This window comes from Oncorhynchus clarkii, chromosome 5, assembly GCF_045791955.1.
Source record: "Oncorhynchus clarkii lewisi isolate Uvic-CL-2024 chromosome 5, UVic_Ocla_1.0, whole genome shotgun sequence".
Classification (NCBI taxonomy): domain Eukaryota; kingdom Metazoa; phylum Chordata; class Actinopteri; order Salmoniformes; family Salmonidae; genus Oncorhynchus; species Oncorhynchus clarkii.
The window spans coordinates 26020251-26046278 of record NC_092151.1 but is presented as its reverse complement, the minus strand read 5'-3'; the positions used below and the strand labels follow the sequence as shown (position 1 = coordinate 26046278).

Below are 26028 nucleotides of genomic sequence, written 5' to 3'. Positions count from 1 at the left end.
AGACATGTCAAATCTATAGATTAGGGCCTAATGACTTTTCCAATTGACTGATTTCCTTATGAACCGTAACGTTGTAAGATCTTTGAAGTTGCTGCATGTTGTGTATTATTTTTGTTCAGTATAGTTTGAAGCATGGCGGGTGGCGATTAAGTTTTGACAGCCACCTAAGATGAAGATGATAGCGCTCCATTCAAAACTTTACAGCTGATGTTTGTGCATTTTAAGGCTGGGGTTTTATCAGAATGTTTTATAGGAATAAAGCTAGAAATAGGAAGCTGCTCTTCAAGTGTTTTATGTACTCCCTAGCCTCTTGTCCCTATGGTGGCGCTATAGTGAGTTTCTTGTGTATAGAGACAGTGCTGGCTAGGTGGCCTCCCCTGTTCCATTAGGGCCATAGCAGAGACTCTTGCCCAGCAGTGTTCACATCTAAACCCCCCACTACTGCACTGTAGAACTGATCAAAATAGTTTTCCCATTTTTGGATATGCCTTTTGCAGGTCTCATGCAATTCGCCTGTCTCTCTTCCCCCCCCTCCTCCTCCTAGCACTGAGGAGGTCCAAGGGTCTGTTTACATGTCTGTCAAAACTCTGTCCTCTGGAGAAGGAATTTGTCAGGGGCTCTTGTTTGTACAGTAGGCCTTTTTTTGTTGTCTGTCTATATAAAGTAGTTTATATTCTGTAAAATTACATCAAAAGAACAAGCCCTTTTTAAATTCTGCTTTCTTAATCAACCTGCCTGAAGCAATTTCTCAATATAATTTGGTATTCCTGTGTTGTTCTTTCAGGCCGACAGTAGGATACGCTGATACCCTCTCAGCCATAGCTAATAAATGTGAAGAGCCTTTAATGAGCTCTTGTGACTGTCTCATTCAGTGGTGTGAAGAGTATTTTGGAATTTAAGTTTGACTTTTGTTTTACTGGCAATTACCAAAGCCCTGTGAATGGAAAGAATGACCTACCTTTTTATTTTTGTCCTGCGCACTAGTTCAATGGGACATTAATGTTGTTTTACATATCATTTTCTCTCTGCTGTTATCCAGTTTTATTTTTCACGAGCCTACATTCTGCACATTTGAGTGAGCCAGTGTGTGTGTCTGGAGAGTTGGACATGCCCTGTGAACAGCATTAGTTTTGACCCTCTTGCTCATGAAGGAATTAATTGAGTTTGATAAAGCTGTTCTGTCTTCAGAGGTTTGGACAGCATATTTCACTAACATTTTGAACATCTCATGACCCAATTATGCCTTCAAAATGCCCCATCCTCATGCACCTTATGCCTAATTTGTTTAATGTTTTGTGCTTAATCTGTGAACTACAGGTTAGAATGTAGTCCATTTACTGATGTTATCCTCCTTCAGTATAATCCACCCAACTCAGACCTGCTCTAGTTGTACTTAAAGGAAATGTTCACCCATGTTGAATGTTATATTGTTTTTGTGCGTCTGTGTGATCTATCGATTCCATGGGTCATTTCATGGTTTAATGTGTATCTGAGTTATTGGCGTTCAAGCAGGCAGGAAGCCGGCCAGTATGACGTAGCACTGTGATAAAGTCGCTGTCACTACACAAAGTTTAATAGGAATATGACTTTTGATGGCAAAATGTCTGTCATACATCTCAGATTTCAATGCAGGCAGGATGTCATAACTTGGAAGGGTGTCTTCTCTCGAATGAGCCATTGATCATATTTTTGCGATATTCCTAACCTCGTTAAATTAAATTACACATTTCTCGGAGGGGCAAGCACATTTTTCATATTTGTCTGCCTCGTTGGTCCTGGGTGCATTGCAGTTGCCAGAGATATTATAGAAAGGAGATAGGAATCCAATGAATGAAGAAACGTACAACTCCCCACCCAGCAGACTGTCGACCAATCGGGTTCACGTTGTCATTCTGCGTCACACGGTTGCTAAGCCATCGTCACGCAATCCCTTCTCAAAGTCAGTGTAAATGTCGAGAAACGTGCCTGTTTTTCTAGAAAGTGGGTAATGTCAGGATTCCAAAGCTATACGATAATCCAGATAGCAAGTACATTTTCTCACACCTTGGAAAAGAGTTGCAATGTTGTACTCCTTGTTGACGCTCAAAATGCACTGTGCAGCCTTTTTTTTTTGTGTGACTAGCATGGGCAACGTTTCCCATCTCAAGCATATCTGCTGTTGCGAATGTCAGACTCCACTCTGAGGCAAATCGATCTGCAGGTTGAACATGGTGAGATTGTAGACTCCTAAATTGATAGTGCAGTTTGTTTTGGTGATTTTTATCTACTTTATATTCTGATACTGCCTTATGTATTATTGTGTGTTGCTTCGTTTGCTTGCTAGCACATAGAGAGCATTGCATTGCTTTTTGTAGTCGCAAGAGATGTCACAACAATTTTCCATGTTGCTACCAACTTTATTATAATGCCAAAATGAAACATTTGTTCACAGAAGTTATCATTTTCACATAAGTGTTATTTAACAATGTAAATTAAAAGAAATGTGTGTTTTGGGGTGTATTTTTCCTTTAATGGTCTCCCTCCATTTTGTTTGTTTTTCTCCACAGTTGGCGATAAAGTTCCCGCAGATATTCGACTCACCTCCATCAAATCCACAACCCTGAGGGTGGACCAGTCCATTCTGACAGGTGAGATCTAGGCTTTGGCCTTGTTTCTTATCAGTCTATGTATTTCTCATGTTATGCATGATACACTACATGACAGTATGTGAACACCTGTTTGTCGAACATCTCATTCCAGAATGATGGGCATTAATATGGAGTTGGTCCCACTTTGCTGCTACTATAACAGCCTAAACTCTACTGGGAATGCATTTCACCAGATGCTGTAACATTGCTGCAGTTACTTGCTTACATTCAGCTGCAAGAGTGTTAGTGAGGTCTGGCACTGATTGGGCGTTTAGGCCTGGCTCGCAGTTGGCGTTCTAATTCATCCCAAAGGTGTTATATGAGGTTGTGGTCAGGGCTCTGTGCAGGCCAATCAAGTTCTTCCATACTGATTTCAACAAACCATTTCTATATGGGCCTCGCTTTGTGCAAAGGGGCATTGGCATTATGAAACCGGAAAGGCCTTCCCCAAACTGTTGCCACAAAGTTGGAAACACAGAATTGTCTAGAATGTCATTGTATGCTGTAGTGCTAAGATATCCCTTCACCGGATGTAAGTGGCCTAGCCCAAACAATGAAAAACAGCCCCAGACCATTATTCTTCCTCCACCAATCTTTACAGTTGGCACTATGCATGCCACTTCGCGGCTGAGCCGTTGTTGCTCCTAGACGTTTCCACTTCACAATAACAGCACTTTGTTTTGACGGTACCACGTTGAATGTCACAACTCTTCAGTAAGGCCATTCTCCTGACAATGTTTGTCTATGGAGATTGCTCTGTGCTCAATTTTATAAACCTGTCAACAATGGTGTGGCTGAAATACCCGAATCCACTAATTGGAAGGGGTGTCCTCTAAAGGTCGATTTTAATTAGGGCCGATTTCAAGTTTTCATAACAATCGGAAATCGGTATGTTTTGACGCCGATTAGGATTTTTTAAATATTTTTTTTACAACTTTATTTAACGAGGCAAGTCAGTTAAGAACACAATCTTATTTGTAATGGGGCAGAATTACATATTTTTACCTTGTCAGCTCAGAGATTCAATCTTGCAACCTTACGGTTAACTAGTCCAACGCTCTAACCACCTGCCTCACGAGGAGCCTGCCTGTTACCCGAATGCAGTAGAAGCCAAGGTAAGTTGCTAGCTAGCATTAAACTTATCTTATAAAAAACAATCAATCAATTATAATCAATAGTTATAACTACACATGGTTGATGATATTACTAGTTTATCTAGCGTATCCTGCATTGCATATAATCGATGCGGTGCGCATTCGCGAAAAAGGACTGTCGTTGCTCCAACGTGTACCTAACCATAAACGTCAATGCCTTTCTTAAAATCAATACACAGAATTATATATTTTTAAACCTGCATATTTAGCTAAAAGAAATCCAGGTTAGCAGGCAATATTAACCAGGTGAAATTGTTTCACTTCTCTTGCGTTCATTGCACGCAGAGTCAGGGTATATGCAACAGTTTGGGCTGCCTGGCTCATTGTGAACTAATTTGCCAGAATGTTACGTAATTATGACAAAACATTGAAGGGTGTGCAATGTAACAGCAATATTTAGACTTAGGGATGCCATCAGTTAGATAAAATACGTAACTGTTCCGTATTTCACTGAAAGAATCAATGTTTTGTTTTCGAAATGATTCGACCATATTAATGACCTACCGCTCGTATTTGTGTGTTATTATGTTATTATTAAGTCTATGATTTGATAGAGCAGTCTGACTGAGCGATGGTAGGCACCAGCAGGCTCGTAAGCATTCATTCAAACAGCACTTTTGTGCGTTTCGCCAGCAGCTGTTTATGACTTCAAGCCTATCAACTGAGATTAGGCTGGTGTAACCGATGTGAAATGGCTAGCTAGTTAGCAGGGTGCGCGCTAATAGCGTTTCAAACGTCACTCGCTCTGAGACTTGGGAGTAGTTGTTCCCCTTGCTCTGCATGGGTAACGCTGCTTCAAGGATGGCTGGATGCCATCATTAGCTAGATTACTCGTTGGTTATTACGGCATTGTCGGAACTAGAAGCACAAGCATTTCGCTACACTCGCATTAACATCTGCTAACCATGTGTATGTGACAAATAAAATTTGATTTGATTTGGCTGTTGTCGATGTGTTCCTGGTTCGAGCCCAGTTAGCGGCGAGGAGAGGGACGGAAGCTATACTGTTACACTGGCAATACTAAAGTGCCTATAAAACATCCAATAGTCAAAGGTATATGAAATGCAAATGGTATAGAGAGAAATAGTCCTATAATTCCTATAATAACTACAACCTAAAACTTCTTACCTGGGAATATTGAAGACTCATGTTAAAAGGAACCACCAGCTTTCATATGTTCTCATGTTCTGAGCAAGGAACTTAAACGTAAGCTTTCTTAAATGGCACATATTGCACCAAATTGAACATGTTTCATTATTTATTTGAGGCTAAATTGATTTTATTGATGTATTATATTAAGTTAAAATAAGGGTTCATTCAGTATGGTTGTAATTGTCATTATTACTAATAAATAAATATTGGCCGATTTAATCGGTAGCGGCTTTTGTTTGGTCCTCCAATGATCGGTATCGGCGTTGAAAAATCACAATCGGTCGACCTAGTGTCCACATACTTTTGTATATAAAGTGTAGTTTTAAATGTTACTTGTTATTACTCCTGCGTCCATAAAAGCACCGCAAGAACACAATGTTACAGGGATTTAGAATTTCAATCTTATTAAGCTTTGCTTTATCTTTGTGTATAACTTGTATGTAGTCGCCAGTGTTTGAGTTGGGTTATATGGGCTGATGAATGGTTTGTCACCACTTGAGAATGACCCTGAAACGGTCAGTGTGAGAACAAGAATTTCTGAATGACTCGTGAACCTTTTTATTCAAGATGAAGTCAGCGGTTCTTAATCAACACAGTATGGAGAGGGAGAACAACGATAGACTGAAAGAGGGAGGCAAAGACTGACAGGGAGAGAGCGATATGGATGAGAGCGAAGAGCGTTACGAGATGAAGCTAGTCCTGAAACCCCTGTCTTGCTCCACTGCCTTAATTGGTAGAGTTTGGTATTTCAGCTGCTTTTCCCTCCTGCCATTCATGGCTCTAATCTGTCAAAAACAGTCTCTCAGCCTATCAGAACAGTGCAGAGCTTGCTCAGCTGATTACCCACTAGGCCTTGCATCCCCCTGCAGTGCAGACTCATGAGTGTGAAAGTCCCCTTGGATGCCGCATTTTGTAATTGGCAGCCCTGCTCAGTCAGCTGTGAAGTCAATCCACACCATCTTCCCCAAAATGTCAACCCATCACCACTTTGCTCCGTGTAAGGGCTGCGTTGTTTGATCGTCCTCATCCGTCTCTTTCTCTCCTCCGGCAGGGGAGTCTGTCTCTGTGATCAAGCACACTGACCCGGTGCCTGACCCCCGGGCTGTCAACCAGGACAAGAAGAACATGCTCTTCTGTGTGAGTAACTAGAAAACCATTAAAGACCTCTCTCCCCTTCCCCTTGCATCTTCTATTGTCTCTTCAGTACATGATCCTCTTCCCTGTTTAGCCAACCCAATAATTATAATCTCCTTTTCTCCACTTATCATCTCCGTTACATGTTCCTCTCTGGGATTTTAATGTCAGACCTCTTATCCTTAACCTCTCGTCTTCTTCTCCAGTTTTTTTACTGTTCCTCCCCCACTTGTTCAGTTGCCCAGTGTGTTTCAGGTTTCCCCAGTGTTTCCTCAGCAGTGTACACCTGTTGTCTCACCACCTCTCCTCTCTCCTCCACAGGGCACCAACATAGCAGCGGGTAAGGCAGTGGGTGTTGTGATGGCCACAGGCGTCAACACGGAGATTGGCAAGATCCGTGATGAGATGGCGTCCACGGAGCAGGAGCGTACGCCTCTGCAGCAGAAGCTGGATGAGTTCGGGGAGCAGCTGTCCAAGGTCATCTCCCTGATCTGCATTGCTGTGTGGCTCATCAACATTGGCCACTTCAGTGACCCCGTCCACGGAGGCTCCTGGATCCGTGGCGCTGTGTACTACTTCAAGATTGCTGTGGCCCTGGCCGTGGCCGCCATCCCAGAGGGTGAGTCACTAGGAGAGTGGGAGTGAGGGGAAGCAGTCTATAATATATTGAAAGCAATACATTGGGCTCCAGCATAGTGAGTATGTCTAACCCCCTCTTATCGCCATCTCTTTTTACTAGGTCTGCCCGCTGTCATCACCACCTGTCTGGCTCTAGGAACCCGCCGCATGGCCAAGAAGAACGCCATCGTCCGCAGCCTGCCCTCTGTGGAGACCCTGGGCTGCACCTCCGTCATCTGCTCCGATAAGACCGGCACCCTCACCACCAACCAGATGTCTGTCTGCAGGGTGAGTCGCCGTCCCCAGAGCACCATGGGGATTTAGTAGGAATGGCTGATGTTTAGTATTATGGTTACGCCCAACGCTCAGGGTATTAAAACTAACATGACCTTTGTAGTGAAAAATATTCTTACCTAAATCAATGATTCTAGCTTTGTTTGTGTGCTACTGCTTGGAAACACGTTTACCATGGAGGATCCTGGGAAAGTGTCAAGTCCAGATATGAGACCCAGCCGCGGGGTCCAGCTGAGCCAAACAGAGCCTACATCAGCCTGTTTCACATTAGCATATTTAACCAGGTGGAGTTTTAGGTCTGTCTGAGCTCAACTTTATTAGCCTCTGCTAGTTTATGTAGCCACATACCTGCCTAAGGAGAAGGCTATATTCTTGCCAACCATGAACAATCCATTCCAGTGAGTACTTTGCCACTGATTTGGCAGCAGAACTCACCTGGCAATAAAGCAGTCTTGACAGCATCTACTGACAGTGTGGATTTATCCACAGGGTATTGTAGAGGTTGAAAGGCAAAGCAGTATAATGAATGATTCATTTATTTGCTATCATGGTTTAAATTAGATTGGGAAGTGATGGATATGAAATTGTTGTTCCCGTATTGAATTGCATCATATTAGATTGATTATATGCATCCGCCGAACACTTTATGCCAGGGGTAGGAGATTAGATTCAGCCGCGGGCCGATGTTTGTCAGGGCGGATGGTCGGGAGACAGGAATGTAAATTCTAATCATTTGTGCACTGCAAATGCAGTGAAATGAAAATAACAATTTCATACCTTTATTACATTGAGACACGATCACTTCTCTTATTTTTTCCCCCATTGGAACAGACTTCCAAAACTGAACAAATGTTTAGGGGAGTTCCTGGTGATTTTTAGTCTCCCCTCCCCCTCTTCACTGCCCTCAGATTGGTGATGAGTGACACGCGTTCATCCATATTTAAGGGGATGGGCAACAGGTGGTCTGCCTGTTACTGATCCCCTGAATATGGACCATTATGCATTACCACTCCCAAGTCTCTTTCCCCCATGGTCTCTTCCACTGCATCACTCCTGTATCATTTCTATCTTCCTTTCTTCCTGCCTTCTCCTACTATTCTCACATTTCATTCATTCTCTTCATTCTTCTCCCTCATCTCTCTTTCTCTCGTGTTGTTTTTGAGGGCCTCTGCTGAGAGGGTCTCTGCAGGCAAACACAGCACAAGGCACTGCACGCACAACATTACACAATACATCTCCACTCAACACTGCCCAGCATAATCAAAACAGCACAGCATAACATGGCAGCATGGTTCAGTTCTTGCAATAGAGGGGAGAGATTGGAAGCAGCATCGTGTTTAAAGATTTCAAAGAAATAGTTTTCCAATGCAAAACTTGCTGGCATATATATATACTTCTGAACTATTCCTGTACCAATCCTGCAATATCAGAATCTGAAATTTGGCTGCTGTGTAAGAAGCGTAGCTCTAAAAGCGTAGCTCTCTAGCCTGCTTGAGTAGAGGAATGTTTTTCTTAATTCATTGTGTTTTTGGTAAAGCATCCCTGACGTCACAGCTCTTTGAAGTCTGTACTGTGCCGCAGGAGGGGAGAAGGGAAAGACGACACCGGTTCATACTTTCATTTGAATATTTCTCTCCATCTTGCCTTGCTTCTCTGCAGAGCCGGCACCAGGAGATTAGTCTCACTCTGTCTGTGTGTCTGTGGAGGCGGCTTGCTTGCCCTCTTATTCACTTTCTCTCACTCACATGCTCCCACTTTTTCTCACGCTCTCCATCTCCCTTTTTTTAAAAGTTTTTGCGCCTCTAACCCTATCCCTGTCTGCTTCTTCTCTCCGGTCTCCTCTAACCCTATCCCTGTCTGCTGCTTCTCTCCGGTCTCCTCTAACCCTATCCCTGTCTGCTGCTTCTCTCGGGTCTCCTCTAACCCTATCCCTGTCTGCTTCTTCTCTCCGGTCTCCTCTAACCCTATCCCTGTCTGCTTCTTCTCTCCGGTCTCCTCTAACCCTATCCCCTGTCTGCTGCTTCTCTCCGGTCTCCTCTAACCCTATCCCTGTCTGCTGCTTCTCTCCGGTCTCCTCTAACCCTATCCCTGTCTGCTGCTTCTCTCCGGTCTCCTCTAACCCTATCCCTGTCTGCTGCTTCTCTCCGGTCTCCTCTAACCCTATCCCTGTCTGCTTCTTCTCTCCGGTCTCCTCTAACCCTATCCCTGTCTGCTTCTTCTCTCCGGTCTCCTCTAACCCTATCCCTGTCTGCTGCTTCTCTCCGGTCTCCTCTAACCCTATCCCTGTCTGCTGCTTCTCTCCGGTCTCCTCTAACCCTATCCCTGTCTGCTGCTTCTCTCCGGTCTCCTCTAACCCTATCCCTGTTCATTATGGAGAAATTATATTCTCTCGCTCTTCCGTCACATTGTGTTGGCTCCCATTCATTTACAGACAAATTACATCCACACATTCATCCAAGCATGGATATGCATTAGTACCTTTGTCTAGAATACATCTCCAGGAGATCCACAGCCACCAGTTGTAAAGTGTGCTTAATCCTTAGTGTTTTTGTTCCCAGGTACAGTAGCAATTATTTCATTAATTTGCCTAAGTAAAGCTGGTATGGTTTATCAGTGCTCTATTGGTATTGTAGTTGTCTGATGTGCTGCACCCTACTTGGTAGGCTGTGCTTCTACTGCATGTAGATCAGTGGGCTCCAATCAAATGTTATTGGTCACATGTGACAAATACAACCAGTATAGACTTTACAGTGAAATGCTTGCTTATGAGCCCGTTCACAAAAATGCAGATAATAACTAAGAAATATTTGCTAAGTAGAAAAGGAGATAACACAATAAAAAAAAAAAACATTTTGGGTGGCAGGTAGCCTAGTAGTTAAGAGTTTTGGGCCAGTAACCGAAAGGTTGCTAGATCGAATCCTCAAGCTGACAAGGTTCAGGGGCAAAATGTCAGATTTTTACAAGGTAGTTAACCCACTGTTCCTAGGTTGTCATTGTAAATAACAATTTGTTCTTAACTGACTTGCCTTCTTAAATAAAAAAATGAGGCACGGGTTACCAGTACTGAGTCGATGTGCAGGACTACACGGTAGTGGTAATTGAGGTTATACAGTACCAGTCAAAAGGGGTTTTCTTTATTTTCTACATTGTAGAATAATGGTGAAGATGTCAACTATGAAATAACACAAGGAATCGTGTAGTAACCAAAAAAGTGTTAAACAAATCAAAATATATTAAGCTGGGTTTCTGTGTAGCACTTTGACATTGGCTTATGTAAAACGGGCTTTGTGTTAATGTGTTAATTCATAGTTTTGATGTCTTTACTATTCTACAATGTAGAAAATAGTACAAATATTGAAAAACCTTGAAGGCGTAAATGTCAATTTTTGACTGGTACTGTACATGTAGTTAGCGGTAAAAGTAACTAGTAAATCAGGATGTATAATAACCAGAGTAGCAGCAGGGTATGTGAAGTGTCAGTGTATTTTGTGAGTGTGTGGTTAGTCAAGTGAGTGTGCATAGAGCCAGTGCATTAGGATAAATAAATGATAAAGGAGGTCAGGGTAGCTATTTTACTAACTGTTCAGCAGCCTTATGGCATGGTAGTAGAAGTTGTTCAGGAGCCTTTTGGTCCCAGACTTGGTGCTCCAGTAACACTTGAGTTTCCATACCAAGCTGTCATGCAACCAGTCAAAATGCTCTCAATCGTGCAGGTGTAGAACTTTTTGAGGATCTGAGGGCCCGTGCCAAATATTTTCAGCCTCCTGAGGGAGAAGAGGCGTTGTCCTACCCTCTTCAATACTGTGATGTGTTTGGACCATGATAGGTCCTTAGTGACGTGGACACCGAGGAACTTGAAGCTCTCACTCCACTACAGCCTTGTCGATGTGAATGGGGGGTGTGTTCGGCCCTCTGTTTCATTCCTACGATAAGCTCCTTTGTCTTGCCCACGTTGAGGGAGTGGTTGTCCTGGCATCACACTGCCAGGTCTCTGACCTCTTCCCTATAGGCTGTCTCATTGTCGACAGTGATCAGGCCTACCACCTTTCTGTCGGCGGCAAATTTCATGATCGTGTTGGATATGTGCACGGCCACACAGTCATGGGTGAATTGGGGGGGACTGAGCACGCACCCCTAAGGGGCCCCCGTGTTGAGGGTCAGCATGGCGGATGTGTTGTTGCCTACCCTTACCACCTGGGGGGGGTCTGTCAGGAAGTCCAGGATCTAGCTGCAGAGGAAGGTGTTCAGTCCCAGGGTCGTTAGTTTATGGATGAGCTTGAAAGACACACAAAGTGTTGAACGCTGAGCTGTAGTCAATGAACAGCTTTCTCACGTAGATGTTCCCTTTTGTGTAGAGAGATTGCGTCGTCTGTCGATCTGTTGGGGCGGTATGTGAGTTGGAGTTGGTCCAGGGTTTCTGGGATGATGGGTGTTTGAGCCATGAGCAGCCTTTCAAAGCATTTCATGGCTACAGATGTGACTGCTGCGCTGCGGTAGTCATTTATACAGGTTCACTTGGTGTTCTTGGGTACATGTACTATGGTGGTTTGCTTGAAACTTGTAGGTATTACAGACTGGGTCAGGAAGAGGTTGAAAAATGTCAGTGAAGATACTTGTCAGCTGATCAGCACATTTTTTTTTGTTGTTTTTTTTTTCACCTTTATTTAACCAGGTAGGCTAGTTGAGAACAAGTTCTCATTTGCAACTGCGACCTGGCCAAGATAAGGCATAGCAGTGTGAACAGACAACACAGAGTTACACATGGAGTAAACAATTAACAAGTCAATAACACAGTAGAAAAAAGGGGAGTCTATATATACATTGTGTGCAAAAGGCATGAGAAGGTAGGCAAATAATTACAATTATGCAGATTAACACTGGAGTGATAAATGATCAGATGGTTATGTACAGGTAGAGATATTGGTGTGCAAAAGAGCAGAAAAATAAATAAATAAAAACAGTATGGGGATGAGGTAGGTGAAAATGGGTGGGCTATTTACCAATAGACTATGTACAGCTGCAGCGATCGGTTAGCTGCTCAGATAGCAGATGTTTGAAGTTGGTGAGGGAGATAAAAGTCTCCAACTTCAGCGATTTTTGCAATTCGTTCCAGTCACAGGCAGCAGAGAACTGGAACGAAAGGCGGCCAAATGAGGTGTTGGCTTTAGGGATGATCAGTGAGATACACCTGCTGGAGCGCGTGCTACGGATGGGTGTTGCCATCGTAACCAGTGAACTGAGATAAGGCGGAGCTTTACCTAGCATGGACTTGTAGATGACCTGGAGCCAGTGGGTCTGGCGACGAATATGTAGCGAGGGCCAGCCGACTAGAGCATACAAGTCGCAGTGGTGGGTGGTATAAGGTGCTTTAGTGACAAAACGGATGGCACTGTGATAAACTGCATCCAGTTTGCTGAGTAGAGTGTTGGAAGCAATTTTGTAGATGACATCGCCGAAGTCGAGGATCGGTAGGATAGTCAGTTTTACTAGGGTAAGTTTGGCGGCGTGAGTGAAGGAGGCTTTGTTGCGGAATAGAAAGCCGACTCTTGATTTGATTTTCGATTGGAGATGTTTGATATGGGTCTGGAAGGAGAGTTTAGAGTCTAGCCAGACACCTAGGTACTTATAGATGTCCACATATTCAAGGTCGGAACCATCCGGGGTGGTGATGCTGGTCAGGCGTGCGGGTGCAGGCAGCGAACGGTTGAAAAGCATGCATTTGGTTTTACTAGCGTTTAAGAGCAGTTGGAGGCCACGGAAGGAGTGCTGTATGGCATTGAAGCTCGTTTGGAGGTTAGATAGCACAGTGTCCAAGGACGGGCCGGAAGTATATAGAATGGTGTCGTCTGCGTAGAGGTGGATCAGGGAATCGCCCGCAGCATGAGAAACATCATTGATATATACAGAGAAAAGAGTCGGCCCGAGAATTGAACCCTGTGGCACCCCCATAGAGACTGCCAGAGGACCGGACAGCATGCCCTCCGATTTGACACACTGAACTCTGTCTGCAAAGTAATTGGTGAACCAGGCAAGGCAGTCATCCGAAAAACCGAGGCTACTGAGTCTGCCGATAAGAATACGGTGATTCCGAGTACCTGTCCTGGTAATCCGTCTGGCCCTGTGGCCTTGTGAATGTTAGCCTGTTTAAAGGTCATACTCACGTTGGCCACAGAGAGCGTGATCATACAGTCGTTCGGAACAGCTGTTGCACTCACGCATGGTTCAATGTTGCTTGCTTCAAAGCCAGCATAAAGGCATTCAAATTGTTTGCTAGGCTCTCGTCACTGGGCAGCTCATGGCCGGGTTTCCCGTTTTTTTTTTTGTCTGTGATAGTTTGCAAGCCTTGCCACATCGGATGAGCGTCAGAGCCGGTGTAGTAGGATTCGGTTTTAGTCATGTGTTGACACTTTGCCTGTTTGACGGTTTCTTATATGCGTCCGGATTAGTGTCCCTCTTGCCCACTGAGGGAGAAGTTGTTGTCCTGGCATCACATGGCCATGTCTCAGACCTCCCTATAGGCTGTCTCGAGCGGCAGCTCTAGCTTTTAGTTCAATGTGGATGCTGCCTGTAATTCATGGCTTCTATTTGTGATATGTACGTACGGTTACTGTAGGACGATGTCGTCAATGCACTTATTAATGAATTTTATTGTAAGCAGGAATCGGAAGGCTAGAGTTATGGTCAAATTTGCCAAATGGAGGGTGAGCCTTGTATACGTCTCTAGGTGACATGCTGGTAGAAATGAGGTAAAACAGATTTCAGTTTTCTTACATTAAAATCAGCAGCCACTAGGAGCGCAGCCACTGGATGAGCATTTTCTTATTTGCTTATGACTCCTATACAGCTCGTTGAGTGCGGTCTTAGTGCCAGCATCAGTTTTCAGTTTGTGGTAGTAAATGGACACCTGTGAATTTTATTTTTATTTTTTTATTGTATTTTGTATGGTTTGTTTTACAGCTTATCATGAGCTATTCTAACTAAAGCGAGCAGGACCTTGAGACTTCCTTAATATCAGAGATTGCTCACCAGCTGTTGACAGTCTCACCCAGTTCTGAATGTCCCGTTGATAGGATAGTTTCGATCAGAGCTCGTCCAGTTTATTCTCCAGCGACTGTTTATTCGCCAATAGAAGGGTAGAGACTATTTTATTCTCACCGCCGTAGTCTAATCAAGGCGCCTCTATATCTTCGCCTTCTATGAGTGTCGGGAATTTGGGTCAGGTACGGAATAATCGATGTCTTTTGCCTCCGACTCATTGAAGTAAAGTCCTCATCCAAATCAAGGTTAGTGATAGCAGTTCTGATGTCCAAAAGCTCTTGTCGATCATAGGAAATGATGGCGGAAACATTATTTAGAAAAAAAGTTACGATTGGCTTCCAAAAATACAATTGGTCTGGTGCCCGTAAAATGGCCGCTTTCTGAATCATCGGCAGACCGCGTTAGGGTGATTTAGGGGATCTAGAGAACTGACGGTTGTGTAAAGCCTGTCGCATGCTTCCCAGTCTAAACAATTAGTGCAAATTGTGACGTTTTTGTCCATTTTGGTGTTCGGCAGGTTTTTTGGGGCTGTGGTTGGTCAACTCCTGAAAGCAGTGTGTCGTGGAAATTCTGCACTGAGACAGACTGTCATTTCTTCAAACAATCATCTTTATTTAATATTGATTCATTAATGCAATAATGAAACCGTCAGCCCAACAGCCTTGACTGTTAGGCTGATAGCCTCCCAAACAAGGAGAAACACATCTTATATAGGACACTAAGAATGCTTAGTTCCACCCCTCTCAGGCAGCTCAAAGAGCATCATAAGCCACTTTGGATGAATCTTGTCGTTAACAACACATGGTGTTATCACCCCCAACCCTGGCTTAATTTCCCTGATACCAGGATGTCTAGGAACCCTTTGTCCAGTCCATCTCTTTCCCAGTTAGAACCACCCCACATCCTGTCCATGGAATACTTCTCCCTCAGTGCACCACTGATCATAGAATGGTATGTGGCTGTAAAGTTATCGCCTTCTAGTAAAACCCATTTCCTCGACGCCCAGACGAGCTGCAGGAAGCTAGACTGGACACCATAAAAACCCAGCCTTAGCAGACCAGTCTTACTTTAGTTAAATATATAATCGTTCACTATTAATATAAAAGAAATCAGGTAAGTATGTCATTTTTCTATCACAAGTGGCTACTGGACAGGATTCTTTAATGAAAGGCATTTTAGGGAAGTATGTGAGGCACAGACGACTGAACGAGCCTAGTATGCGAGGCACAGACGACTGAACGAGCCTAGTATGCGAGGCACAGACGACTGAACGAGCCTAGTATGCGAGGCACAGACGACTGAACGAGCCTAGTATGCGAGGCACAGACGACTGAACGATTCTAGTATGCGAGGCACAGACGACTGAACGAGCCTAGTATGCGAGGCACAGACGACTGAACGAGCCTAGTATGCGAGGCACAGACGACTGAACGAGCCTAGTATGCGAGCGCCTTGCATCCATAAGGAAACAGATTTGTGTGTGTGACCTGACACGTTTTCTACCCGTTTGTGTTCTAGATGTTCGTTATTGACCAGGCAGCGGGTGATAGCTGCTCCCTGAAGGAGTTCACAATCACTGGCTCCACATACGCCCCTGAGGGACAAGTGTGAGTAGAGACCACATACATAACGAACACACACGCGTGCACACACAATGAAACACACACGTGTAGTCATTATCAATACACCACAACATACCTGAGCTCACTGTTCCCCATTTTTCATGGCTGTTATCTTTTATTCCAGGTACCATGATGGTAAACCAGTCAAGTCCTCCCAGTATGATGGCTTAGTTGAGATGGCCTCCATCTGTGCCTTATGTAACGACTCCTCCCTGGATTACAATGAGGTTTATGTCCTTTATAACCTTCACTGTTATGTTCCTGCTGGTCGAAAAGGCCTGTCACATAAGCCTTTATCAGTGGTTCATTTATTATTTTGAATATCAGTAGTCTTCTCCATTATGTTGTGGATAAACTGTTTTTTTTAGTCGTTTATTGCTACTATCTGTGTGTGTGTGTGTGCGTGCGTTTTCTCCACAGATTAAAGGTGTGTATGAGAAGGTTGGCGAGGCTACAGAGACTGCCCTCACCTGCCTGGTGGAGAAGATGAACGTGTTTGACACCGATGTCAAGGGCCTGTCCAAGATCGAGAGAGCCAATGCCTGCAACTCTGTAAGCCACCGGCAGCTACTCTCTTAATCCCAACATGATTCTCCTGTCAAACTATTATAAAACTGTGTGTTGGTCACAAATGTCAACCTATTACCTTTTATTGTGCACTACGTTTGACTTGGGCCCTATGGGTCCTGGGTGGTCAAAAGTAGTGCACTATAAAGGGAATAGGGTGCCATTTAGGACTTATGCTGAGTGTGGTCCAATTCCATCAGACATCCACAGGTTGTTGTTCCACTCCTTGTTAAGGATGTGTTGGTGTGTGTTTCTTCACTGTGTGGTACAGGTGATCAAGCAGCTGATGAAGAAGGAGTTCACCCTGGAGTTCTCCAGAGACAGGAAGTCAATGTCTGTGTACTGCACACCCAACAAGGCCCACTCCTCCATTGGCAAGATGTTTGTTAAGGTAATTATTAGCATTCGTCTACAGTATTTCTCGGCTTGTAGACCATATGGACACCGGAGAAATGCCTTATATAGTGCACTACTTTTGACCAGGGCCCAGTAGGTCACTATATAGGGAATAGGGTGTCATTTTGGACATGGTTTTAGATGCCGCTTCATAATAACTATGATACATTATAGGATTTTGATACATGTGTTTGTGTACTTTAAGAACCGGTGTCATTTTGTAGTTGTAATGTACAGTATGTAGGAAATGAGCAGAGGATAATGTTTTATTTCCTCTGGTTTGAGTTCCTGTCTCTGTCCCTCACTCTCCAGGGAGCCCCAGAAGGAGTGCTTGACAGGTGCACTCACATCCGTGTGGGCGGGAACAAGGTGCCCCTGACCCCGGGCATCAAGGACAAGGTATTGTCGGTGATCAGGGAGTACGGGACGGGGCGTGACACACTGCGCTGCCTTGCCCTGGCCACAAAGGACAACCCTATTGCCAAAGAGGACATGGTGTTGGAAGACTCAAACCGCTTTATTGAATACGAGGTGAGGAAGTGGGGGTCATAATGCAGTAAGAGTGACAGAAATAGCAGAGCATTTATTCAGAGAACGTATGTATTTTCAGACACCTTAAATACTTGGGCTTACTGTATAGAAGTAACATGATGAGGCTGCAAAAATAAGTGTATATTGCAAAAACAAAATATTTCGATCATACGGATGAGGCCTTGTGAGTTAGCCAAATCCAGGACTCTGGTCTGACTCTCTCTCCCCAGATGGACCTGACGTTCGTGGGTTGCGTGGGCATGCTGGACCCTCCCAGGGCGGAGGTTGCCGCCTCCATCAAGCTGTGCCGCCTGGCCGGCATCCGCGTCATCATGATCACCGGCGACAACAAAGGCACAGCCATTGCCATCTGCCGCCGCATCGGTATCTTTAGTGACAAAGACGATGTCTCCTCCATGGCCTTCACCGGCCGCGAGTTTGACGACTTGTCGCCGGCTGCCCAGAGAGACGCGGTGGTCAATGCACGCTGCTTTGCCCGTGTGGAGCCGTCCCACAAGTCCAAGATTGTGGAGTTCCTACAGTCCATGGACGAGATCACGGCCATGGTGAGTGAGACGAGGTCCTCCTGAGACCTGCCTCATCAGTTTCTGTGCAGCGTTGAGCTGAAACTACACTTTGTGGTTCGGCTTTCATGATGAGCCCTCAGCATGTCTTGTAACCTCTAATCCATATGTGATTAGTCTAAAAGCTTAAAAGCTATCCTGTAGAAAAGTAGATGGCTAACCACGCCCTGTCCTTTCCCCATGACCAGACTGGTGATGGTGTGAATGACGCCCCTGCTTTGAAGAAGGCAGAGATTGGCATCGCCATGGGTTCAGGCACGGCTGTAGCTAAGTCAGCCTCTGAGATGGTCCTGGCTGATGACAACTTCTCTACCATCGTGGCGGCTGTGGAGGAGGGCAGGGCCATCTACAACAACATGAAGCAGTTCATCCGTTATCTCATCTCCTCCAACGTGGGAGAGGTCGTCTGGTAAGGATCACAGCTTTGTCCCAAATGGCTCCCTATTTCCAGTTAAAGCTCACTACTTTTGACCCGATAGGGTCTGAGGTCAATAGTTGTGCACTATATAGGGACTGGTTGTCATTTATCACAACCCCACATCCCTCAGTAAGAAAATCAACAAATAGATGTCAGTTCCAGGGCTAACAAGCCTTCATCCTCACGTAAATGTTATTCTACCATTCCTACAGCATCTTCCTGACGGCTGCTCTAGGCTTCCCCGAGGCTCTGATCCCTGTCCAGCTGCTGTGGGTTAACCTGGTGACGGACGGCCTCCCGGCCACTGCCCTGGGCTTCAACCCCCCTGACCTGGACATCATGAACAAGGTCCCCCGCAACGCCCGCGAGCCCCTCATCTCTGGATGGCTCTTTTTCAGATACCTCGCCATCGGATGTGAGTTCACTTGCCCTCTGTGGAGAAAAAACCTTCACAAAATTGAAATATGGCTTAAAACTATGGCTTAGTTGAACAAGTGTTTAGCCATGTGTGACTCCTGTGCTCTGCCTCTTCAGGCTATGTGGGTGTGGCTACAGTCGGTGCTGCTACCTGGTGGTTCGTCGCTGCTGAGGACGGACCCAGGATCACCTTTTACCAACTGGTAGGAGAACAATGCCAATTTAACGCACACACACACACTCAAACGCGTACTGAGCTTGTTTTTCTCCTCTGCCCACAGAGCCACTTCCTGCAGTGTGGTCCTGACAACCCAGAGTTTGATGGTTTGAAGTGTGAGCTGTTTGAGTCCCCCTACCCCATGACCATGGCCCTGTCTGTGCTTGTCACCATCGAGATGTGCAACGCCCTCAACAGGTCAGACTATGCCGCTACGTCTTTCGCGCTACCTCTCTCTTTTTGAAGTTCCTCCACTGTTGCTTTAGGCTTGACACTAGTAGCATAATGTTGTGAGATTAATCTGGTACACATGGTCAAATGATGGGCAAATGGCTCCCAAATAGGTTTTCAATCAGTGACTTAACCCAGTTGTTCTCCCTGTTTCCCTCAGTGTGTCAGAGAACCAGTCCCTGCTGCGTATGCCCCCCTGGGAGAACGTGTGGCTGCTGGGAGCCATCTGCCTCTCCATGTCCCTGCATTTCCTTATCCTCTACGTGGAGCCCCTGCCGGTGAGACTACCTGCAATAATAATAAACCTGAGGCTACCAGAAATTATTTCTAGAACAATTAAATGCTAGTGTAACGGGTGGGATTGGTGGAGAAACTGAAAAAGCAGGAGAGGTTGTCCTCACCCATGTTGCTACCTTCTCCTCTACAGATCATCTTCCAGATCACCCCTCTGAACCTGACCCAGTGGCTGATGGTGCTGAAGCTCTCCCTGCCCGTCCTCCTGCTGGACGAGGTCCTAAAGTTAGCAGCCAGGAACTACATGGAGAACTACCCTGGTAAAGAGCTGGAGAAGCCCAGCAGCAAAGGCTGCTCTCTGTCTGCATGTATGGAGGGCATCTCCTGGCCCTTTGTGGCCCTCACCCTCCCCCTGGTGCTGTGGATTTACAGCACCGACACTAACATGGCAGACATGTTCTGGTCCTGACTGACTTGAGCACAACCCCCCCCCCCCCCCCCCTCTCTCTCTCCTCCTGTGTGTGCATAGTTAGTGTATGTGTTTGTGTAGACTTGGAGTGTGCCTGCCGAGTGTGCATGAGAAGGACCTAGTTAAACACAAACTTAAAAAATAATATTCGAAAGTCTTTTTGAAATTGTGAGTGGGTGAGGCTTTAGTGTGAGTGTCAGTTTGACCGTCACTCCTGTAGCTGTGGACTTTTTGCTGGTTCAAACAGAAAATAATGTTGTCCGTTTTTGTTGTCTATTTCCTTTTTAAATTAGATTTTTAATGATTTGGGATTATCTCTTTCACTGCAGTACAAATAATATTTTTGCGCTGCCCTTTTCATATTAGTAAACAAATTAGATATTTAAAAGCAGTCCATTGACCTGTACAGAGATTAACACTATTTTATGCAACTTTTTTTTGTTCATCATTTTGTAAATTGTTGGAACGGATTGCAGGAGGAGTGGCTAAGAGAACGGGTAGGGTCACCTTTTAATGTTTACTGTTGTCTTCAGTATAAACTTAGAACTCTTTCAGAGCCAATGGACAAGCACTAGATAGCAGGAGGTGGGTAAGATAAGTGATTGTGTATGCTATAGCTGAAAACGAAACAGAAGTATCCTGAAAATGGAAGCTACATGTTCTTTAACCTAGCATGAACTGTACTGGGGTTTTCATTTATGATTTAGTCGTCTCCCCCACATCAATGTAAAAATTACCTTTTTATGGATTTAAAAAAAAAACTTTTTGATTTGAAAAGCCAGTTTTTCTGCTGTAGGCAGAGCACAGCTACCTCAATGCAATCCATTTTGCTCATTTCTAGATTATTTCCCCTACATGGCTTTAGTCTTTATTCAACATTTAGTCCATATAGTTATGACACTTGATGTGTGCCCCTATTTCCTTGTGCAGAAAACAAACATCTATAATTGGCCTTCCCTCAGTGATTTTTTTTTTTTTAAGGGTATTTTGTCTTTGTATTTTTTATTTTACTTGACTTTTATTACATTTATTGTTGTTTTGTTGGCAGGATTGGGTTTAGGATGTAAATGTTGCTGTCTTTGTGGGTCATAATTTTGATTCAAAGGAGAGAAAAGGCTACATCATTTTTTACTTTAAAAATACAGGTTTTCCAATTGACTACACCAACCATGAACTTGCGACACAAAAGTCCCCCAAGGTTTTGTTTTTTATATTTCAAGAAAAATACACTCATGAACCCTTTGAATCAAAGTGTTTTTGTCTTTCTTTACCTGGACTGAGTGAACGTGGTGTCCAGATCATTTCTATACAGTGTGGTTTTTGTATGGGCACATACTTGAATATAAATAATGTACAGTGTCTTTGAATGCTTCATCCTTATTGGGCGCAACTTGGCTGGCAGGGTGTGAACTCTGATCTGGAGTATTTTTTTTCCCTCCGGAGGGCTTACAAGTCTGTGAAAGGTACCGTATACCTTTAGAATAGTAGTCCCAAGGAGTCCATACCATAACACTAGTATTATTGTCTACTAAATAGGTCTGTTTTTCAGCAATCCAACATGGAAACATACCCCTGTGAAGCATGTCTTTTGGTAGATGCCTTGGTTTGATTTCACTGTCTGTGTTCTTTAACAACTGTGTGCTTTCTCCTTCAATGCCTTCCACTGGCTTCCCTTTTCACTAGTGAGTATTCCCTTCCACCACCACACTCCTTAACACAGCAATCACTTCACATCAAAAATGTACAATGGAGAGATGACCCCCTAGCTATAACATTTTGATCAACTACAGACATCAGCATATATTTTTGCGTTACATGATTGCCTTTGACCAGCTGAGACCATTAGATCAATACATTTCTGCTGTTCTTGTCCATCTGGTGCTCAGGCAGCTTTCTGCTGTTGCTGCAACTTGATGACGGCCAGGGCTGCCGCTCATCAGATTTAATTCACTCGTCTCTGACAGGCTATATCGATTCAGGATGGGCTTTTGACTGATGAGAGGCTTTAAAAAAAAAAAAAAAATGTATTCAGTGCACACTAAAACCAGGACTCTGTAAAATGTTTTGACAGGCAGCCAATTCTGATCTCTTTTCCACTTATTGGTCTTTTGACCTATCAGATCTTTTCACATCAGATATTTTTCAGAGCGAAAAAAATATCAATGGGGCTGCCTGTCTGAATGCAGCCATAGAAGTCTGAGTTAGTTGGTTATGTTGTGGTTGATATTGGAATGAGGATATTTCAAGCCATGTCTACGTCATATTCCTGTTTTTCTTTGTCACCATTCTTCTAATGGACTTTATCTGAGAGTGTCTATTTTCCCGCACACCTACACTTGCAGCTTAAGCTCCCACACAATCGCAGATATCAGTGTGGGTGTCAAATCTAGTGTTTTGTTGCATGGGAATATACTGGATCTAGTCTTTTGGCAATGCAATAAAAATATATATTTTAGACATGTTTTTCTGTTCTGATATTTTGTACTCATCATATTTTCCCTTTCTCTACAGGTGATGACTAAAACCTGCCATTCCATCTAGTCTGATATGATAGCTGTAGAGACTGTCCTGTTCAGCATGTGTGTTCTGGGTAGCATTACACCTCGGATATTTTGACCCAGTATATCAGTGGAGGCTTTAGGAGGACGGGCCCATTGTAATGGCTGAAATGGAATTCATGGAATGGTATCAAACATGGAAACTACGTTTGACTCCGTTCCATGAATTCCATTCCAGCCATTACAATGGGCCCGTCCTATAGCTCTTCCCACCAGCCTCCTCTGTATATGTGACCTTTCCAGACATGGGTACAATGCATTTATAGTATTTTCAAATGTTATGGGGAAAAATGACCAAATAGTAAGTGGAATGATATGGTGTGGGATTGGTGGGTGGGGGTTTAAATTACTTCTTATATCATGGTTAGACTTGGGGGAAATGGTGCCGTTTTGGATTCTTATATGCAGGGGAAGCCTTCCATGTCCCTGACATTCCTCCCTGCGTCTTCCTACCTTCAATATTTCATACCAGGTTGACTAGTTTTATATCCATGTACAATACACACTAGTGCATGCCCTCCAGCTGTGAGTAGCCATGCAATTTATCTAGATTTCTATAGTAAAATATTGTACAGAACTGCTTGACACGATTATAGATTTTACAGATAAATACTACAGTATCACTAATACTATTAAGTGTTTATCACTGATCAGAAACATTTCCTATTGTTTGAGAATTTGCACAGTACTGGTCCAGAAGACACTGATTGATGTCTGTGGAGTCTGAACTTTAACAATATTACCACTCAACTACTAATAGTTGTGAGAAACCAGGACAGAAGACTGGCTTTGATTTATTAGTGACTAGCAATATAGCTGTGTTCTATACCTATTGAATAAAATTGTCCCTTTTTGTCTTATCATGCAATATCATGAAGCTGCAGTTAAACTGATGTGTTAACATAGTGGGAAGTTAACAGGAACATCTGTAGATTTGATTGATCATTACCTGTGCTCAATGATTGTAACACGCATCACTGAGATTGTGGTTTCAGTTTAATAAACTATTGAAACTTTATTTGGGTCTATCATTGTGTCTTGTAATCTGAGAGTGCCAGTCTTTGTGTTGTCATACCAACTCATTGTTTGCCATACGTGTTTGACTTGGCAATGGAGTTGGCAAGTGTGCAAATACACTAAACAAAAATATAACTGCAACAATTTCAAAGATTTTTCTGATTTACAGTTCATATAAGGAAATCAGTAAATTGAAAAAAATCCATTAGGCCCTAATCTATGGATTTCACATGACTGGAAACAGATATGCATCTGTGGTCACCAGATACCTTAAGAAAAGAATAATAAGGGTGTTGATCAGAAAACCAGTCAGTAGTGGGTGTGACCATTTGCCTCATGCAGCACATCTTTGCATAGAGTTGATTGTGGCCTATGGAATGTTGTCCCACTCCTCTTCAATGACTGAAGTTGCTGGATATTGGCGGGAACTGGAACACGCTGATCCAGAGGATCACGAAAGTGCTCAATGGGTGACATGTCTGGTGAGTATGCAGGCCATGGAAGAACTGGGACATTATCAGCTTCCAGTAATTGTGTACAGATCCTTGCGACTTGGGGCAGTGTATTATCATGCTGAAACTTAAGGGGATGGCGCCGGATGAATGGCACGACAATGGGCCTCAGGATATCATCACGGTATCTCTGCATTCAGATTGGCATCGGTAAAATGCAATTGTGTTGTCCGTAGCTTATGCCTGCCCATACCATAAACCAACTGCCACCATGTGGCACTGTTCACAACGTTAACAGCAAAATCACCAACACAACGCCATACACATTGTCTATCTGCCCGGTACAGTTGAAACCGGGATTAATCCGTGAAGATTACACTTCTCCAGCGTGCCAGTGGGCATCGAAGGTGAGCATTTTCCCACTGAAGTCTGTTACGATGCCTAACTACAGTCAGGTCAAGACCCTGGTGAGGATGACAAGCATGCATATCAATCAAATCAAATGTTTTTATGAAGCCCTTTTTACATCAGCAGCCTAAAACCACAAACATTAAGAAACGCAGATGTAGAAGCACAGTGGCTAGGAAAAACTCCCTAGAAAGGCAGGAACCTAAGAAGACACCTAGAGAGGAACCAGGCTCTGAGGGGTGGCCAGTCCTCTTCTGGTTGTGCCGGGTGGATATTCTAAGAGTACATGGCCATTAAGGCCACATTGTTCTTCAAGATGTTCAAGCGTTCGTAGATGACCAGCAGGGTCAAATAATAATCACAGTGCTTGTAGAGCGTGCAACAGGTCAGCACCTCAGGAGTAAATGTCAGTTTGCTTTCAGAGGTCGAGATAGCAGGTGTGGTAGAGAGTGAGAGAGAGAGGATTGAAAACAAGAGGTCCGGGACAAGGTACAGTAGCACATCCGGTAATCAGGTCAGGGTTCAATAGCCACAGGCAAAACAGCAGAAACTGGATCAGCAGCACAACCAGGTGGACTGGGGACAGCCAGGAGTTTTCAGGCCAGGTAGTCCTGAGGCATGATCCTCAGGCTCAGGTCCTCAGAGAGAGCGAGAGAGATGGAGAATTAGAGGGAGCATACTTAAATTCACACAGGACATCAGATAAGACAGGAGAATTTCACCAGATAGGACAGACTGACCATAGCCCCCCGGCACAGTCTATTGCAGGATCTTTCATTTCAGCACATGACACTTTGGACCAACACTTTTTACATGTTGCGTTTATATTTTTGTTCAGTATAGCTAAGCCTAAGATAGTTAATCTGTGTCGTTTACAGTGGGAGAAAATTAAGCATAGTGTGCAGAACAAGCAAGGTAGGCGGGTTGTAACATATTTCCATTAGGGAAGGCCTCCTCTGTGAAGTAAGCTTGTGCACAAACTCAAATCGACCTTGCATTCCTAAACAACACGATTTTCTACAATTTAGTGCACTGTGTTCATAACATCTTCTAGTTTTGGGAACAGGTCTTTTTGGGGAATTGGTCTTTTGACCAATCAGACCAGTTCTGAACAAATATATATGTTGTGATTGGTCAAAAGACCAATTAGGTGGACAAATATTAGAACTGGGGTATGTTACGTTTAATACTGGAGCTCCGAGGCATGCGTCGAAATCGTGAAGCAGTGTGCCGATACGTGCCTGGTTCACAGTGGTGGAAAAAGTACCCAACTGTCATACATGAAAATGACTCAAGTAAAAGTAAAAGTCACCCAGTAAAATTTTACTTGAGTAAAAGTCTAAAAGTATTTGGTTTAAAATATACTTTTAAGTATCAAAAGTAAAAGTATAAATCATTTCAAATTCCTTATATTATATTTTTTGAATTTATGGAAAGCCACGGGCACACTCCAACATTTAGACATAATTTACAAAGGAAGTATGTGTGTTTAGTAATCCGCCACAACAGAGGCAATACAGATGACCAGGGATGTTCTGTTGATAAATGGGTGAATGTAACTAATCTCAGCAAAAAAAGAAACGTCCCTTTCTCAGGACCATGTCTTTCAAAGGTAATTCGTAAAAATCCAAATAACTTCACAGATCTTCATTGTAAAAATGTTAAACACTGTTTCCCATGCTTGTTCAATGAACCATAAACAATTAATGAACATGCACCTGTGGAACAGTCCAGTTTACAGACGGTAGGCAATTAAGGTCACAGTTATGAAAACTTAGGACACTAATGAGGCCTTTCTACTGACTATGAAAATCAACAAAAGAAAGATGCCCAGGGTCCCTGCTCATCTGCTTGAACGTGCCTTAGGCATGCTGCAAGGAGGCATGAGGA

General features: G+C 43.9%; 1 protein-coding gene across 3 annotated transcripts in view; it reads left to right on the top strand.

Moving 5' to 3' along the window:
* The window catches only part of LOC139408574 (sarcoplasmic/endoplasmic reticulum calcium ATPase 2-like), a 48396-nt gene extending 25117 nt beyond the window's left edge, over positions 1–23279 (top strand). The window contains exons 6-22 of one of the 3 annotated variants that reach the window (XM_071152629.1): positions 2547–2627; positions 5985–6070; positions 6389–6686; positions 6807–6973; positions 15536–15624; positions 15764–15866; positions 16060–16191; positions 16478–16597; positions 16915–17133; positions 17364–17699; positions 17906–18126; positions 18348–18550; positions 18670–18755; positions 18834–18967; positions 19161–19278; positions 19428–19554; positions 22215–23279. In XM_071152629.1, coding sequence (XP_071008730.1) covers positions 2547–2627; positions 5985–6070; positions 6389–6686; positions 6807–6973; positions 15536–15624; positions 15764–15866; positions 16060–16191; positions 16478–16597; positions 16915–17133; positions 17364–17699; positions 17906–18126; positions 18348–18550; positions 18670–18755; positions 18834–18967; positions 19161–19278; positions 19428–19554; positions 22215–22225 — 2531 coding nt within the window. In that variant the 3' untranslated portion in view covers positions 22226–23279. Of the gene's footprint in view, positions 1–609; positions 2211–2546; positions 2628–5984; positions 6071–6388; positions 6687–6806; positions 6974–15535; positions 15625–15763; positions 15867–16059; positions 16192–16477; positions 16598–16914; positions 17134–17363; positions 17700–17905; positions 18127–18347; positions 18551–18669; positions 18756–18833; positions 18968–19160; positions 19279–19427; positions 22159–22214 lie in introns of those variants that run through there. The other 2 variants (XM_071152630.1, XM_071152628.1) reach the window with 2 other exon arrangements.
* Positions 23280–26028: the final 2749 nt, after the last annotated feature.